The sequence below is a fragment of the Vidua chalybeata genome, chromosome 5 (genome assembly GCF_026979565.1).
Source record: "Vidua chalybeata isolate OUT-0048 chromosome 5, bVidCha1 merged haplotype, whole genome shotgun sequence".
NCBI classification, from domain to species: Eukaryota; Metazoa; Chordata; class Aves; order Passeriformes; family Viduidae; genus Vidua; species Vidua chalybeata.
The window spans coordinates 33,575,364-33,593,662 of NC_071534.1; the positions used below are offsets into that span (position 1 = coordinate 33,575,364).

The window sequence follows — 18,299 nt, forward strand, 5'->3', positions numbered from 1 at the left end:
AATATTTTAAAGAACTTTTTAGTAACTGTTCCTCTGTATGAAATACTGTGACCTGTTTTCAAAGCAATTTAATGTCGTAATAGTTCAATATTCAAATATGTGCCTTTAGACATTTTAGGAAGCCACAGCATTTAAAGCTGTGCAAGCAAAAACAATATGTAAAATCTGCTGTCATGTTCTAAGATGAAGGGAAATCTGAAGAAAATACAGCCTTATTAGTGGTTCAGTACACTATAGGTTTTGAAGAAAAAAGTATGTAATGATTCATTACTGCAATTATATACAATTATTCTTCTTATATAATGTAGTAATTATTCTTAGGTAATAATAAGTCCTACAGCATAATACAATAAACACTGAACAAATCTGTGCAGTATAATGCTGAGTATGTAGGCTCAACCCATTTGTATGATGGTATCATCCAGTACTAAAACATAAGAAAGCAGAAATCCTTTAGAGATCATAAAAAAACTTTCTTTTCCCAAATGCTTACAAATAAGGGCAAAATCCAGGTTTCTGCTGTGGTCAGTGTCAATGTTCCCAATGGAAGCAAGATTTCATTTCAAATGGAGAAAGCAAGAAGATTTTCAGCATGATCCCCTTGTCTCAGATATTTTTTTTAAATTCAGTTCTGTGCTGACAATAGTCAAGACAAAGACAATAGTCAAATCAAGACAATAGTCATGACAATAGTCAAGACAGAGAATCTTTTGCTGTATTTTAGAAGTGTTCGTCATACTTTAGATCTCTGAAATGTATCGCATTTGTTATCTGCGTTCCTTTTCTGCCTTTTCCTTATATATGATATCCCAAGAAAAAAGGTCTGGGGATAAGTCATCCCCAAAAATTCTGCTAGTTAATAGTGCTTTATTAACAGTATGTCTGTCCACTGAAGTCAGAAATGAGCCACAAATCTTAATTCTGTTACGATGTTTGCAGCATATGTTTGTCAGTGTGTTAAGTTTCATATTAACAAGCTCAGTGGGGAGAGATGCATCGTTATGGTACTGCATAACAAGTCATCAGGCCAGGGGGATGGGACTATCAATGGGACAAGGCATTGTAGGTCAGTTAAGTACTTCTCTGCCAAAGTAACATTTACCAAAGGGGAAAATATTGGCTCTTCTGCTAAAGCATCCGCAAATGAGTGAAAGTTAAATTTATTTTTGAAAGTACATTTGAATCTGCACTCCTCAAGGAACCTAAGGAGATTGCTATAAAAACTATTATACTTTACCAGCAAAGGTTCTCTCTGATAAGAAGTGCAGCTGAGACATAGAGCATATGAAACGACAAAATTTCTGATTAATTAGGTCGAGAAAATACCCAAAGTAAATCAGTAGCATGTAGCAACTTCCTTTTTAAGTTTGTTGGTTTTATAAGACAGTTAAAGAAAAGGTTTGGTTTGTTTGCATTCACCTTTGTCTTCCAAAAAACTTTCTGTATGTTATATATAAATACTTTTATTTTTTAGGTTTGCTTTCAAAATACTGGCTAGTATCAAGGCTTTGGTTGTTAATTTTGCTCTGAGAGTGTGACAAATCTAGAGAGCAAAGGCAATGTAAGACAAAGCCTTTTCCTTTCTCTTTACTGGAGATGTTTAAAATGGAGAGATAAGGACCAGGGAAAGTGAACCAAAAGTGTATACCAGAAAAAAAAAAATGACAGAAAGTTACATATACTGGCAATGTTGATTTTATATAGTTTATGTGTATGTACAATTTCTTTTTAAAGGATAATCTTACTCATTGACCATGTCCGACCTGACCTACCAGACGGTCAACCCTTTTCACATTCCTAGTTATGGTTGATGGGAGGTAGTACTGTGACCTTTCTCCAGAGCTATTTTCACTTCCATTCTTCAGCTGAGCAGCATTTTTCTTCTTCTGTATGCTGAGCAGCTTACGTATTTTTTTAACGTCAATTTCCTAAGTCTTTTATAAGACTTTCATAAGAAAGTTCAGAGACCAAAGAAGTCATTGTTGGAGACTGACGCACCACTCAGGTCAGTTCAGATCATTTGCATTCAAGTCAGTTGCCTGGAAACACAAATTTTGAAAACATAGAACTTAGCTGGTTTTAGGAAACTACTTGCTAGAGAATGGAAGGGAGTTGTGTTAGAAGATGTAAGTTAAGTTTTGAAATTATCACGAGAAACACAGATTGATGTTCTCTGTTAACCTAAGCCTGCTCAAGTTTAGCAGACACTTGACTATGTGACTTCATGAATATAGCATTAATGAAAGTCAGTTCTGTGAGGGAAAGGGACTCTCCTGTCTGGGTTAAGACGAAGTCCTTGTTTTGCTTCTATAATTAATTCCATTTTATTTTCATGAACATTTTAGGTGTATCAATACATGCATGAAACCATAACTGTTAATGGCTGCCCCGAATTCCGAGCCAGGGCCACTGCAAAGGTAGGATATGTGCAGCTGTTGAAATATGTGTTACCAAAGTGATCTAGTAATTGACTGTGCGCGTGTGTATTTCAGGTATTCGTGTGTACACTGTAAGAAAATTTAGACATCAGTGGCAGCCCAGAGTCTAGAACCAGTGCTACTTCCCAGGTAACAATCATAATGGAAAATTTCAACCTTTATGCTGCTTCTGTAGCTTAAGAAAAGAGAATGATTTTATGGAATATGATGCTTTTTAAAAAGTTGCTTTGCAAAAGCAAATCTATTGGTTCTTCTGTGGCAGTCTCCCTGCAACAACCAATATTTTAATGGACTGTTTTCCCATACATCTCATCCAGAGAGGACACAGTTATTTGGGAGGTAGAAACTAAACAATCAAAATTCCCCTTTTAACTAATGGGAGCTGTAGGTACTGAGCAAATGGTAAGGATGAAGAGTGACAGAAATGGCCTGATCAACATTTTATAGACTCCACAGCTAAATGTAAGCCTGAGTTTTTTTCTGATACATTGCCTGTTTTAATAAAATATAGTCTCTTTGTCCATGTGGACCTGCCTTTCTTGTATCCTAAGACAATGACAGCTATGTTTCTGCTGCTGCTGAAATGATTAGAGTTCACACAACCATGAAAGAACCCATTCTATGTGCCAGTATGAAATATGCTCTGTATTTTCATAATATGCACAAAAATAGGTGCTTCCAAACAAGGGGGTCCACCATGACTTTCTTTTTCCCATTATCATTTTGCACAAAACACTGTCTTTTATGTGGTATAGCAGATTTTATGCAAAATAAATTGCAAAACACATAAATCTTTTTTAGAGATACTTCTTTATGGTCCCATTCCTGTGAACATAAACTCCCTGAATCCTAGTGGAACTAAGACCTCTTACCATTAAGTATTTATGTTCAGATATTTTAACTTATAGCTGTATCAGAAGAGGAAGGTTGGGAGTGTGTTACAAAATTATTTAAGAGTATTTTAGGGAAGCAAACTCTATAATAGCAGCAAATAACCTAATATACTCTAAATTGCCGTGTATTTTCCATATTAAATAGGACTTTCTTTTCTGTAGGCCGTTTTCCTTATTTTAACCATCTAATTGAAAGCTAATGGTCAATGTAAATTTGTAAGATCTTTCGTTCTATATGGAGAAATGTGTATATAAAATCCTGATTTGTTTACATTGCAGATAGACATAGAAATTATTGCTATGTTATTTAGTAAATGGGGAGAAGTCCAATTAGTGTTTCCCATTCTCATTTCTTACTCATATAGAACAGCAGATTACAGAGCAATGTTTCAATATCGCAATATTTCCTGGTTATTTCTGGGCTGTCTGCATTTCATTCTCCTACTGCATTCATGTCTGACATGATATGTATGCATGATGACAAGTTCTGCATGTGCAAAAACATGTAATTGGGAATGATCCATTATGTCACATCCACTAGCTTCAATTAAGCATAAGCATTATAGAATGCTCAAAAATATTAGTGTGATGCAAAATTGTTCAAGCAGTTTGAACTACAAATACATTTTTAAAAATATATTTTCTTAATGTTTATTTAATGATTCATTAATATTAAGACCAATAAGTAAGAAAATGCTTGTAGTGATAAATCAAGTGTAAATCTAATATTTTCCTGGATGCAAGCTTTACAATATATAACTTCTCTTTGTTTTTTTTCCCTGGAATAAGTTAAACAATCTAGATTTTCTAATTGATTTATGTATCTGGTTTTGTCTTAAGATTTAACAGTTAAAAGTTTTGACAGAATTATATAACAAAACCTCCTATTCCTGTTCCAGAAGTTATATAGTTTGCAAGACTTCACAAAGATTATAAATTAAATTTTTAATTTAATAATATGAGGATTTAAAATAAATAATTCCATAACTCTGAAAGCAAAGCACAGAGTTAAAAAATCAGTTCATCCACTTAATTTCAACTAGGAACACATTAGAGATCCCATTATCTTAACCCACAGGAATAAATTTTCTCCCTGTGAAAAGGCAAAGAAGAAATGCACTAATGATCATAAGGGTGCACCACCACAGAGTAAGGCTTCCTGGTGCCTACTTCTGGCTCTGCTGGTAACTTTCTGTATTATCTTTGACAAGTCACCTAAACTCTTTATTCCTTTATTTCAGAAACATTGGCATAGAATTTGGTGTTTTTAAAATATTTTCAGATAATCAAAAATGTCAGAGTAAGATACTGAAATGTTTTCACAGGAAGGAATTCTTCCTTCAAGCGAACAACGAAGTGTCTATCACTGTTATCCTTAAATAGCCAAATCAATCATTTTTTTCTTCCAGGCAACAGTTGCTGCATTTGCTGCAAGTGAAGGCCATTCACACCCACGAGTGGTGGAGCTGCCAAAGACTGAGGAAGGCCTGGGCTTTAATGTTATGGGAGGAAGGGAACAAAATTCACCTATTTATATTTCTCGCATCATTCCTGGAGGAGTGGCAGAAAGGCATGGTGGGCTCAAACGTGGGGACCAGCTGCTTTCAGTTAATGGAGTGGTATGTGGAAATTTGATAGAGCTTTCATATTCATCTGGATTTTCATTTTTCACAGATGTTCTAACATCATGATTTAAAATGGAGCCACATGAAACAAAAATAATTTGTTCTGTGAGAGACCTTCAGTGTGCATTTGTGGTGCAACGAGGCAGAGCTCCACCAACAATTTTGTGCCATTATAATTTCTGTTGTAATGGAGAGTGCTTGAAGAGCTTCATTTCAAATCCACATCACCTGCCTAATTTACAAGGAACCTGTATCCTTAATGATAATTGATAATTCTGTAAATTCCTCTTGCAGTAAAAGTTTAATAACAGAGTGTCATTCTTTCATTTTGTAGCTTTTAAGGCACACAGCCCTTTCCAAGCACAGTGATGACACAGTGGCACTTCTGTAGTTTTGTGACCTTCAAAGCCTTTCAACACATAAAATTGAAAGAAATTTGGTCAGCACATTTGGTGCTGATATGCAGTGGAGATATGCAAATCTAGAATCTACATTCTAGATTTCTTTTAGTGGTATTCATCCAGCTGTGATATCTTTGTCAGCAGTACAAATGCTCCCATACAGGGTGTATATATGCTTGGTAAAAAGATACGTTTTTTTCATGGTAATTTTTCTTTTAAATCAAGGTGGAGTATTTTGTAGTAATTTCACTGTGAATGTCAACATGGACATTACAAAAAAAAGAGGCTGTTGGACTAGAGGACACATAAGGCTCTGACTCCATGACAGAGGTCAAATTCTGCCTTTCATTTTGTTTTGTGTGCTCTTTTACAAAGGAATATAAAGTATTGAGAAGATAAGGATACTTATTCATATAACCTTACCCTTCCCTTTATGAATATGTAGTCTTTTTCCATGCAAACCTCCATCAACCCTTGTATTTAAATGCATCAAAGGCACAGAATAGCAGTTTCTGAGTCTGGTCAGAAATCTAAGACTTTAAAACTTAAATTTCTTCCTTGTTGCAAGGCCAAAAACAATAAAAATGCTTCTATGTTTTCATCTATTTCTCTCAACACTAGCTATTCCCTTTCTCTTGTAACAAAATATTAGACAGAAAATATCAAACAGATTTTTTACCACTTCTTCTTCCAATTATCATGGTCTCAAAAGAGAAATACTAGTTCTGAAAACTTGCTTGTACCAAATAGCAATGAGAAAGGAAAGAAAAACCCACTGAAAAGATTATTTAGTCTCAAAGAAAAAGAAATAAATGGAGTATTTAAGGAAGTTGGTTGCCTGAACTTCACACTGATTTAAAGTTGATCAGAGAATTTTGTTGTCGTTTCTCTCAACAAGTGATTAAAAAGGCAGATGAAAATAGTTTCAATTTACTAAGTGATGGATAGTTCTTGAAAAATCCTTTTACTGTCAACAGTGTCTAGACAAAGACCAGAGAGGAAAGTGGTGAACATTCAGATGTCAAGATATATTGAATTTGACCCACTTGTCACCTCTATTTTATGATTGTCCAGTCAAAAATTTGTTGCATGTGCTCTAGAATATCTATTTAGGTAATGCAGCAAAAAACACAGTACAAAATTCCCGATTGCATGTGAGAAAGCTGATTTAGAGATGCAAGAGAAATATTTTTGTATTCAGAGTGTAAACAACAGAATTAAAAGTTTGAATTCAAGTTGCGCACTTGAAATAATCACAGAATCATAGCACGGTTTGGGTTGAAAGGGACCTTAAAAATTATCTCGTTCCAAGCCTCCTACCATGGGTAGGAGCACCTTTCACTAGAGCAGCAGAATCCCATCCAACCTGACTTTGAACTTCATGGGATGGGCCATCTACGAATTCTCTGACAACCTGTTCCAGGGCCTCACCACCTTCATAGTAATGAGCAACTGTTCATAAACCAGTCTTGGGCTAAATAATCCCACAAAATATAATTCTTAAAAAGGCAAAAATTATTGAAGTGTTTATTTGTTTGCAAACAGCTTGAGATGGGACAAAAAAAAATCTAAATTTAGCATTGTTCACTGGGACTAATTCCAGTGAACAGTGAATTCTGTGGTTCTCTTAATTTAGCTGGAGAAAAGCAAATAATGTACAGTATGTACAATAGAACAGACTGTTCAGTGGTGGGACATGAAATTAAATATCTGTAACTTGTTTGTGCTCAGTCACTGATGGTTATCCAACTTCATAATTAGCAACATAAAATTAGAGCTGTGTGTTCAGGATCCAGATTTGTTTTCCCAGCATGACTGGGAAGAGTGTTCCTTGAGCTGTTTTGCTGCATGTTAAAAAACAGTGTTTTTTCATTATGCTGGGGACTTTGTTACATACTTTTGTCCTATACACCCTAAAAATAAAGGAAATTGAAAGCAGCAAGCTCTACAGATGGCTTGACAAAAACAGTTGCTGGTGCCTGTTGATATCTGGCAAAGATTCTGCATTTGTCAGATATCTTGTGTGAGTCAGATACAGAAAGGATGCAAAATAGATTTATAATTACTAATTTGTCAACCAAGTATTTGTGTAGGGATACCTAATAGAAACATTCTTCTCAGTCTCCCAACTTGTGGGCTAACAGATTTCCTTTTTCGTCTTTAGGAAAGTGAATTTTTTTCTTCTAGATTTATGCCAAGTCTGTGAACCAGGATAGAGAAATGCTTGGTATTTGCCCACACAATATCTGCAGTTTTTTAAGCTGTTCTTGTCTCTATAGTGTTTTTCATCCTTCTCGTTGATGCAATCTGCCAATGCAATAATGGAAAAAAGGAATAAGTGTATAAAAGTATATGTAATAAAAAATTATATATTAAGTAAATATATACTTTCAAAACCAATTCTGCCCATTAGGTGGGCAGTTCTAAAGTAACATGAGTGTGTCAGATCCTTGCCATGTCCCCCACCAACATAATCCAGTCAGCAAAGTACCGTGTATAGGAATGACTGATACCAGCAGCAGTCCTTTGCCAGCACAGCCTTAGAGGTTTGCAGAGGCAGAAGCATTCCAACAGCAAAACGACTCCCTTTGCCCTTTCCTTTTCCCTGTTCCAAGGGCCTCTGCTATTTCACTTCTGCAGCTGCTGTTAAGCAGGTAAAGCTTTGGTAATACCTTGAAAACTGGAGTGTAAGCAGCAATAAAGACATTAAGGCCAAGTTTAACCATCATATTAATAACAGCTGAAAACTGTGGTTGTCAAGATCTGAGTGAGGTGTGTTCAGAGAGCAGGATTTGTATTTAGCAGCACTATGTTTGCCCATTGTTTTTTCCCCTCTTTGCTTATGGCTCAAAGCATTAGGTTTAATTCTGCATCGTTACTATTCAGATCAATGGGAGTTTTCCATTGACCTGGATAGCAACAAAGTCAAACCCTTCATTTCTAATTAGAAAATACTGTCTAAATTGGAAAGAACAAGGCTGGGGACAACCAGGAGAGAAAACAAGCATGAATTAAATGCAGTTTGCTAGGTTGTTGAATGAAGTATTAAAACACCCCATCTTATTATTCCCCTACAAAACAATCGCAATTTCTTATTGGTGTTAATAAGAACCATCCAGCATTTTGAAAGCAAACAAATGTTTCTACTGCATGTAGCTTGGGAGGTTACAATGTTTATTCATAGGCTGTTCTAAGTTCATGCTGTTGCACAGCAAAACGAAAATGACACCACTGAATATCCTCTCATTTCCTCTGAATGTCCATTCCATGTCATTCTGACCATGATTTGCAAGAAAAAAAAGAAAGTATAAAACAATACTAAATTTTGTTCACTTTCTCTTAAGTTAAGACTTATATTTTCAAAAATATGGTATACATAAGAGTTTTAAAACACAGCAGGTAGTAAAGCTTTGATTTATTTTAAATGGGATGAAAAATACTTATTTTTAGATTATCTAAAACCCATGTGAAGGTCACAGATGTTCAGGCTGTTGGGTTTTTTCTGTGCAGAGATACTTTTGTTTTTTGGAATATGTCCTACAACATGTGGACAGTCATGCACTATTAGAATTTTTTTTCCTTTTGCTTAAGGTATGTAACAATGCACATGCCTAAAAGGCATATGACTCCAGTCAGTCCACTTAATGGTAGAAATTGAATATATTATAGATTATAATAATATATTATTATAATCTGTATAACAGCTGAGTCACCTCCCTGTTTTGGAAATTTACTGTTCTTCCAAGCAACATTAGCATAGAAATCAGGGCTTGAAAATTAGTACATGCTCAGCAGTGCGTAAGTCTTACTTAATGCTTTCTTTTTAGTGGTCCCTTAAATATGTAAGGTATGGAAACTACATAAAACTCTGACACGCTTTCCATATGAAAAAGAACAGCTCTAGATCAAAGCACCATTTTCACTATAAATTTGTTCTCTCTGCTCCCAGAGTGTGGAAGGAGAGCACCACGAGAAGGCGGTGGACCTACTGAAGGCGGCCAAGGACAGTGTGAAGCTGGTGGTGCGCTACACTCCCAAGGTGCTGGAGGAGATGGAGGCCCGCTTCGAAAAGCTGAGAACAGCCCGGCGCCGGCAACAGCAACAATTGCTCATTCAGCAGCAGCAACAGCAGCAAACTACACAGCAAAATCATATGTCGTAGGTGAGAGGATTCATTGTTCTTCATTAAAGTCAACTGGCAGCACCCCACCTGGGCCAGCCACTTCCAGGGTTCTGTCAGGGCAGTGTCTGCTGCCAGAGCCCATCTCAGCCCCAGACAGGAGCAGGGCAACCCCAGGCCTGGGCACCTGCCTGGGGATAGAGACAGGCTGGGACATGAGCTCACAGTGGGCCCAGTTTAGTGGGACGCCATGGCTGGGAAGGGCAGGGCTATGGGGAGCTGGAGACTGGCCCTGCTGGCATTGCTGGGGCAGGAGATGACAGCCCTAGGGGCTGATATGAGGTCCTGGGCTGTAGACAGGAGGGAGCCCCAAGGGGGACAGTCAGGGGCCTGGAGGTATCCTTGGGGGCTCAGCCAGCACTTACTGCAGACAAGATCATCAGAGCTCATTCTTTGGTACATTTCCACCTGGTTTTTCCCAGTAAAGATGCATTTTGAACACAGGTTAAAGGCACTAGCAAATTCTGGAGCCAGTTTCCTACTAATAACCCTGAGATCAAAAGCCACTATGCACTTCATGCTTATCTGCAAGTGAAAGAAGTCCTGGGATTTTTTTTTTTTTTATTAACAACTAGGGCATTTATGACAAATAAGAATATGCCACCAGATTTAGACAGTTTAAAGCATTTTCAACTAATCTCTTACCACTCTACAATGAAACATCAAGATTTGCTGGTGGTAGGTGGAGAAAAGTCTTCCAAGCCTCTTCCTTGGAACAGGGAACTCAGACTTCATTCCGGTTACTCTGCAGGGCACCTCTAAATGCTTACTTTTGGATACAGTTTGGTACAAAGTATTTCATTCACTGTTAACTGACATCCAATATCACAATAACTTCCAAAAGGCTTGCAAGTCTCCCAGTAGCGTGTGAGGTTCAGAGGTTCTCTGTATATGGAGTTTTTCTGAAATAAGTGAGAGTTTGTTCTATGAATACATTTATAGATATGCTCAATTTGCCTAAATAAAATCAAGTAGGAAGCATGTCCCAATGACTTAAATTCCAACCCTCATCTCATAGCTGTTTGTTCCCAAAACAGTATAGGTGTACTAAAAGAGTCAATAAGTGACTCAAAAAGTCCCCAAATGGTCAAAATCTGAAGCTCCCAGTGATGGTTTCATCCTTATCAGTGTTGACACTGACCTCTGTTGGTATTCAGGGGAAAACACCCACCTTGTAAACACCCTGTCCTGTGACCACCAGTATTCCAGATTTGTTGAGGCAAACAAGGGCCCTGATAAGGTTTTGAATCCCGTCTCAGAGCCTCTACTCAGACAAGAGGTATAAACAGTAGTATTTCATGAAGTAAGTTTGGGGTTTCTATGTAAACCAAAGCCATTGCAGGAGACACACATACACATGAAGATTTTTATTTTTTCAGTTGCCTAAATAATTTCATTAGCAAGTAAGGAATTTTTGCTGATTTTAAATTTAAAGGGAAAAATGGCAGACAGAGGCAGCCACCATCTTAATTCCTCAATTCTTTTTGCTTGCTCAGAGCAATGTGTTTCTTTAATTCTAGGTTGTTCTCGAGAAAGAAGAAGCCTCAACCAAGAGTTCAGTAATCAGGCAACCAGAGCTGTACTCTAGTATTCCAGCAAAAGAAAACAACTACCGGAACATGAAACAGAATTCATCTGGAGAATATACAGTACCAGACTAAAGTGAGTTGTAGGGAGGGCACCATCATGATAAGGCTTTTCAGCACACAGCGGTCACAGATGCCTTTTACTTCTGTGACTCTGTTCCTAAGGAGAACAGCATGATTGGTAAACCCTATGAAACAGCAAAGTCCAGGGCTTCCAAATAATTCTGTTTGATATCATCTTGCACTCCTTACTCTGACAAATTTCTAGATGGCTTTCTCTAGTCACTGAAAGTTTTGTTTAAAGAGGTTAAGATTGGCTGCTTTTGAGAGCAGGATCTTTCTCTACACTTATCTCCACAATTAAAACCATCAGTTCAAAATTTTGCCACAGACATCAAACTTGTACATCATGCTTCATAACCACTTTGTACTATATCCGTTAGAGCTGTTTTAACCTAACTTCCTGTTTATAATTTTCATATTGCCCTCTGGAAATAGCAATTTACTATATTTATAAAGTACTCCATTTGTAGAAGCAATTGGCTTTTTACTCTTGGTGTTTCCATATATTTTATTATGCATCAACAGAGTGAGAAAGTTTTAGGTCAACTTTAATTTTATTAGTAGTAAAGTTAGGGAAGCCTAGAACTGTATTTTTAAACGTAGGTATTGCTTGTATCTATTACAGTTACTATTCAGAAATCTATAACTGGATATATTATATATTTATTCCATAAAATATATATTGTCTGAATGTACCTGTTAGAGAAGTAGGGTCTTTGCTTAGCATGTATTGCAAATGTAGTAAGCTAATGTTAGCAAAAGACCAAGCTTTGTTTGGCAGATAATTACTGTGACAGCATAATCTCTGCACTTCTATATTGTTTAATTTATTTTCCAGTCTAATGTTAATATATTTTAGAGAGGAGGAACTGTGAGTTGTTTCTTTTAAGACTCACACATTATTATTTTAATCAATTTGAAATTACAGTTCTGACCTTTTTTTTTTTTTAATTAAACTGAATTGGAATGTGCAAGCAAAATCTGTAAGTTCTTAAGTTTACATGTCTGCTTTTCCAAAGAAGATAGTCAAAGCTAGAAGTCTATAAATGTCATCTGCTTTCAATAAAATAAGAAAATGGACCACCAAATCCTAAAAAAAAAAGATCATTTTTACATGCCTTCTGTGCTTCATTAGAAAAGATTTGGAGGAGAAAAGGAGATTGGGGGAAAACCATACAGTCATTGCACGTTGAAAACTCCTGATGATGTCAGTAAAAGTTCAGTAATGTGAGGAATGGAATGTACAAATGGTCAGAAACAGAAGTTCTGGTTGTGAACTTGGAACAAAGTCAGAAACAATTAATAAATTGGAGAGTCTGTTCTCAAACAGAGAGATACAAAGCAAAACAGGGTAAATTGGCAGTATCATGGCATATGTTAGAAACCAAATGCAGGCTAGCCAATAGTCTTGACAGTGTTTTATCAGTGTAAGTAGCCATTGAAAGGAAATTACTGTATGTTTAAAACCAAACAGCATTAATTAATCTAGAGAAGCCTCATTTTATACAGAGAGGTAATTATATTCAACGATCATTGGTGACAATATCAGTTAAGACAGTGGAGCTTGAGAACTACCAGAACTGAAGATGAAATATATTGTATTGTGCTGTGCCCGGTGTCTTTTTATACTTAATAAAATTATACGTACCTATTTTAAAACTGTTCTCAAACAGGCATTGCTATTAATATTGACAGTATTTAAGTTGTTATTATGACTGCATATAACTGTCATGTATCTCATCAGTGTGATTTGGATTACATTGATAGCTGCATTTTCAGAGACCAAGTATTCAGATTTAGTCAGCCCACTGTACTGCATTTTTCCAAACTGCCTCTCAACCTCCTTCCCTCCTCTTCCTCAAAAAATTTGAGTGGAATGTGCTGATTATTAAATTTCAATAATAGACTGTCATTCATATAGAGATGTATATAAAATTCATTTTCATATATTATTATTCAATAAATTATTTATACACATTAAAATTAACATTCTAGTCTTTGCCAACATTTAACAGTAAGAACTGTCAATGACTTTGAGGTGGAAACAGGAAGAAATAACTTTCTGTTGATTTCATACCCCTTACTGATCAAGAAAACATACAACTACTTAATCTCAAAATAACCACTGTCCCTAAGCCTGTGATATGGTTTTGATTATAGCTGGTATTTTCATTTCTGATTTAAATATATTTAGTCCTGATTCAACATGGTACTTCCATATGTGCACAGCTGAATTAGTATTCAGAAGAAGTGCAGGGAAGACAACCCTTTCCACATGCAGGTATTTGTGCATTGTATTTTAACTGATTGGTCTCCTGGCATTTGCTGTTACACTAAATTGCTATTCTTTCAGTCATCCTAGTGAGTTTTATTACCCATATTTACCTTTAGGGCTCCCTCATGTTTCTCTGCACTGGCAGCAAACTGAAGTAGAAGATCCAAGATGCCTTTTTTGTCTCTTTATTACAGTAGCCAAAGGAGTGTTTACACACTCTTGCATCATATACACTTACACTAAAGATCCAGATGCAGGATCTAATAATAATAGAGATTTAGGGTTGGTGGTATTTACTTAGTGACGTTGATGGCTCTGCTGTGCTAGCCATAGTTTTTCTGTTTGTGACATTTGATGTGACTGGCACTTTATAAGGTATTGAAGAATTCCATAGTCTTTGATAAAGCAAAAAGCTCACCAGCTTGAATTTTAGAATTATGCAAAAAAGTGTCTGGAAGTACTAAGGACCATTCCATGTATAAGCAGTGGATTATTAGCTAGAAGTAGTACTGTTCCTCCATAAATATTAGTGAGACTGTTTCCATATCCAGCATCCAATAAAACAAAATAGATTTCTAAACCTGAGAGTATTCTGGGCCAGTTTGCAATAATGTGCTGCCTACTGCAGTACATGTGTGATGAAACATACAGCTCATTGTGCTTAGCCATGAGAAGGTCAGGATGAATTAGGGATGTGCTCAAACAGTCTTGCAAGCAGACCCATGTTAACCTTGCTTGTCCATGAAGTGAATGCAGTCTGAACGAGCAGAAGGATTTAGATACATGTTTGATGAATTCATTGTCTCTACCTTCAGCTGTCCAAAATCAAGCTGTGGAGCTTACACTGACTGTTTCCGAAGTCAAGAGTTAGAGGTATCCATTAAATGTGATTCATTCCACCTGTCTCTGGCATACATCTTAAAATATAGTAAGGCATTCTGTTAGAAAGATCATAAGCAGAGCCACTACTAAACAACTTAAACTACTAGCTTGGAATAAATAGTGGCTTTTGAGGGGCACTCATACACAGCTTTGAAGTAATAAATAAAAAGTCCCCAGTGTTTGAATTCCCTAATCTTTAACCTCGACACACATAGCTCAGACGACCAAGAGGCCTTGCACGTGTTCTGGTTTGTAAGGAAGTTCCTGTCACTACAGATGTATGTTCTGAACCATTCTAAGAAATTTAAGAGCTCAGCACGGGTATTGTTAGCAAAATGCTTTGGTTGTGGTGCATACAGGAGCATATTGCAACAAGCTTCAGCCTGTGAATGCTAATAGCAGAAGTCTGTACTGCCATCCCAGCACTGGGCATTTAGTGTGTGTGCATTTTACAATACCTGCAACCCAAAAGATGAACTATTGCTTTTGATTTCTGGTTACAAACAGAGGTGCACAAAAATGACAGCCATTAAACTTCCACTGTAGGGATTTGGGATAACAAAAGTCATAGCAAAACTTGCCCAGTTCTGAAATCTAAAACCTGCAGCTATCTAGGATTAAATAAAAAGATTACAAAAGCAGATGTCTAAAAGGAACAGCCAAGATCCAAGAGGAAGAAAAGTCACATAGGAGTTTAACCTCTGATTAGCTTTCCATTTACTTTCTTGTAGTTATTTTCACATATTCTTGTCAACTCATCAACCACAAGAAAAGCATATGATTCAGTAATTGCAATTCCTTTTGTCAAAATCATAAAGAGCTGATAGGGTAGAGGAGCGCCTCTTCTCTTCCTTCCTCACTCTGAGATATGTGAAACTGGATTGTGCTGGAAAAAGGTGATACCCAAAGGTGATTCCCAGTCCTACAGAGACTTTCTTCATTATTATTACAGTTTATATTATTATATAATATTAACTTTATTATTACAGTTTATATTATTATTATATTACATTTTCTCCCCACCAGCAATTCTCAAGTTGAGAGAGCTCTAAACGTGTTTTCTCAAAGTGGGTATGTTAGACACATAGACACACAAATTCATGTTCATTTCAAGGAAAACTATATTAAGCCTGAAGTTGTAAATCTTGCCCAGCCTTTTAATTTTGACATCCCAAAACAGACCAATATAAATTGCACTTTTGACCGGTTGGAAGCCTGAGATTATCTTGTAAACTGGCCCAATTGAAAACTGGATCCCAGGAGACGCTTCTATAAATTTCTGTTGAAATTGAAGAAACATAAAGTACAACCTCTGAAGTACAGAGTAGCCAGTGCAGCACTACAGAAGAGGGAAGATACTTAAAAATTTTCCCATATCCATGAAAACTTCTCCAGAATTATAGAATATTATTTTCATCTGAATAAGTTAATTTTTTGTGTTGAGAGGATAAACATGTCTCTTATAGCAGTTTTTGGAAAGAACAAGACAAAATGCTTTAAAAAAACAGCATGGGAAGAATTCTGGGTATGTTAAGGTAGCCATGAACAGCTTGTTGGGCAAGAGTGGCCCCAACTCAGATGAGAGCAACTCAGAATTACTTCACTGATCTCTCTCCTATCACTCCACCTTTTGGCTTCACAAATTGCCTTTGACAAGAGCCCAAAGGTCATCACAAAGCTACTCCAACTCTCCCACTGCAGTATTCCCCTACCCTTCTTTCCATGTGAGTTTTCTGTTGGCTGAGCCACTCCTCACACTTTTTGATCACATAAAATCTCTTCAGCCAAGTATGGCATTTAGGCTTTGTCAAGTCTACCTTCTGGAGTGCTCTGCTCTTCATTTACACTCCACATCCATTAGCTGCCCTCTCATGGCCACCATAGTCATCTGTCTTACTTGCCTTACACAAAAAATGGTAGATAAACCTTGAAAAAATATAGATATGCCAAGAAAGTCACCTTTTTCCTGAGTCACCCCTTTTTCATCAGGTGACAATTTTCACTTTCATTTAGTTCCCTGCTGACAAAGTAATCTATGCCATGACAGTGACTGTGGAACAACCACACACCCTCCTCAGGCTTAAAAAAACAGTTCTTTGTCTGGAACCAATGGACATCTAGACCTGCTGGAGACATTACACCATGAATTCACACACATGCAGTAGGTCAGAGTCACTGTGCACACACAAGTGAGGTTTATAGGTGAAGAAAATCCATCACATCTGGCATGTAGACCCATGTCTATCTGGAATTTCACAGGTAAAAATGTGGAACCAACTCCTGGCAGCATCCTAACACTGAGTCACTGCCATCCAGTCTGAAAGTGTATTATAAAAAGACATCCAAGAACCAATGTTTTGTTTGTTTTGAAATTCTATTTCAAAGTAAGTTTTTACCAGTATGCAATGAGAAAGCAAGAGCCTTTCTTAAACTCTCAGGGATCAAACATATAACAAAATATTAATTTCATTACTAACTATCCATGCTTCAAGTGCAAAACTTCACCAGCACCACCTTTCAAGTCTCGATTTTGTGCATGTTGTCTTTATCTTGTCTGTAGGGTTGACAGAAAGAAATTAAACTATTCACTATTGGGTCTTAATACCCCTGAAGAAAAACAAGGACTTGGTCATGTGAAGGGGCTTTAAGCATCAATTAACTCAGACTAAATTATAAGCGCTGACTGGGTCTTTTGAGCAATATTTGTCTCCATTATGTGTATGGCACTGTAGCAGGTTTACAGCCCTGTTGTATGAATCTATCTGTGTTCCCAACTCCAGCTGACTCCGTTCAGTGGGCATGGCAGGTGGAGCTCGCCACTGGATAAATATGCCAAGGGAGACGCCTAGTGTAAAATAATGCTCATGGCACGGAGAGCTGCTCATTCCACTGTCACTGCTCAGGGCTTCTTTCCTCTTAGCTTTAAAAAGCTGCATACAGAGATGTACGCAGCATTTGTTCAGCATATTGCCACACATTTTACAGTGAGTGGACAGTTCAGAACTGAACTTGATTTATATGTAGAATAACACCACAAGAGTTAACTTAACTCCCTGTGTTACGAATGGCAAGTAACAACAGGATTATGGCAATAAAGGCAATTCTCTTACCTGTATAATAATTCTAGGGTTAATGTAAATATTAACATGGTATCGGACCGCACACAGGGTCTGATCACACTTCACCTGCTGTTGCTGCTGCTGAAGATTATACATATGCTGATGAAAAAATGTCCCAAATGCTAGGCAACTGTATCATCTACACTGAAGTAAATGATAGATGAAGCACGTCTCCATGCCTTGCTGAATGGAGCCATGTAAACTAGGTGCAGTAAAAAATTGATGCAAGCCATGAATCTCCTACTGCAGCTGCTGCTCTGCTTTTAGCAGGGCACTTGCCAAAGATAGCCATCAAATTGGGTTTCCATTGTAGCTGTGATTTTCTCAAAGATGGTAACAGTCTGTACCACTGCCCGGCACTACCCGCCTCAGAGGGACACCCAAACAAAATCCTTGATCATTAGACCCACATGTCTATGGATTAGCTCTAGAGGCATTTTTATTTCTCCCCTTCTAGACACTCCTGTAATTTCTCTCTCTTCCTCCACCACAATAATCAAGGCTTTAATATTTAGCTGAAGTATGCAGGCATCTGAAAGTTCTCCTTTTTTCAGCAGGGAAAACAAACTAGGAAATATATTTTGTATACCGCATCTTATATTCTCAGGCAGATTCCTCTCTGAAAGGCCTGGGAGAAGGCAATACCCCCAAAAATACAAATACAGGAGCCCTCAGAAAACTGTCACCACTATTTAGTAAAAAGGACAGAGGAAAGAAGTCAAAATGATAAAATAGTTCTACCTTCAGCAAGCTCCAGAGGTAAAGCTCAGGCTCTGACAGCCTTCACTGTTAAGAACCAGATGTCCTGTTCAGTTTTCATGCTCTGACTGTGGTGCT

At 37.1% G+C, this 18,299-nt stretch overlaps 1 protein-coding gene across 1 annotated transcript in view; it reads left to right on the top strand.

The window, feature by feature from the left end:
• The window catches only part of LIN7A (lin-7 homolog A, crumbs cell polarity complex component), a 47,361-nt gene extending 34,188 nt beyond the window's left edge, over positions 1 to 13,173 (top strand). The window contains exons 3-6 of the mRNA XM_053943990.1: positions 2,346 to 2,417; positions 4,741 to 4,950; positions 9,307 to 9,519; positions 11,058 to 13,173. Of these exons, the coding sequence (XP_053799965.1) occupies positions 2,346 to 2,417; positions 4,741 to 4,950; positions 9,307 to 9,519 (495 nt within the window). The 3' untranslated portion in view covers positions 11,058 to 13,173. The remainder of the gene's footprint in view (positions 1 to 2,345; positions 2,418 to 4,740; positions 4,951 to 9,306; positions 9,520 to 11,057) is intronic.
• The last annotated feature ends 5,126 nt before the right edge of the window (positions 13,174 to 18,299 follow it).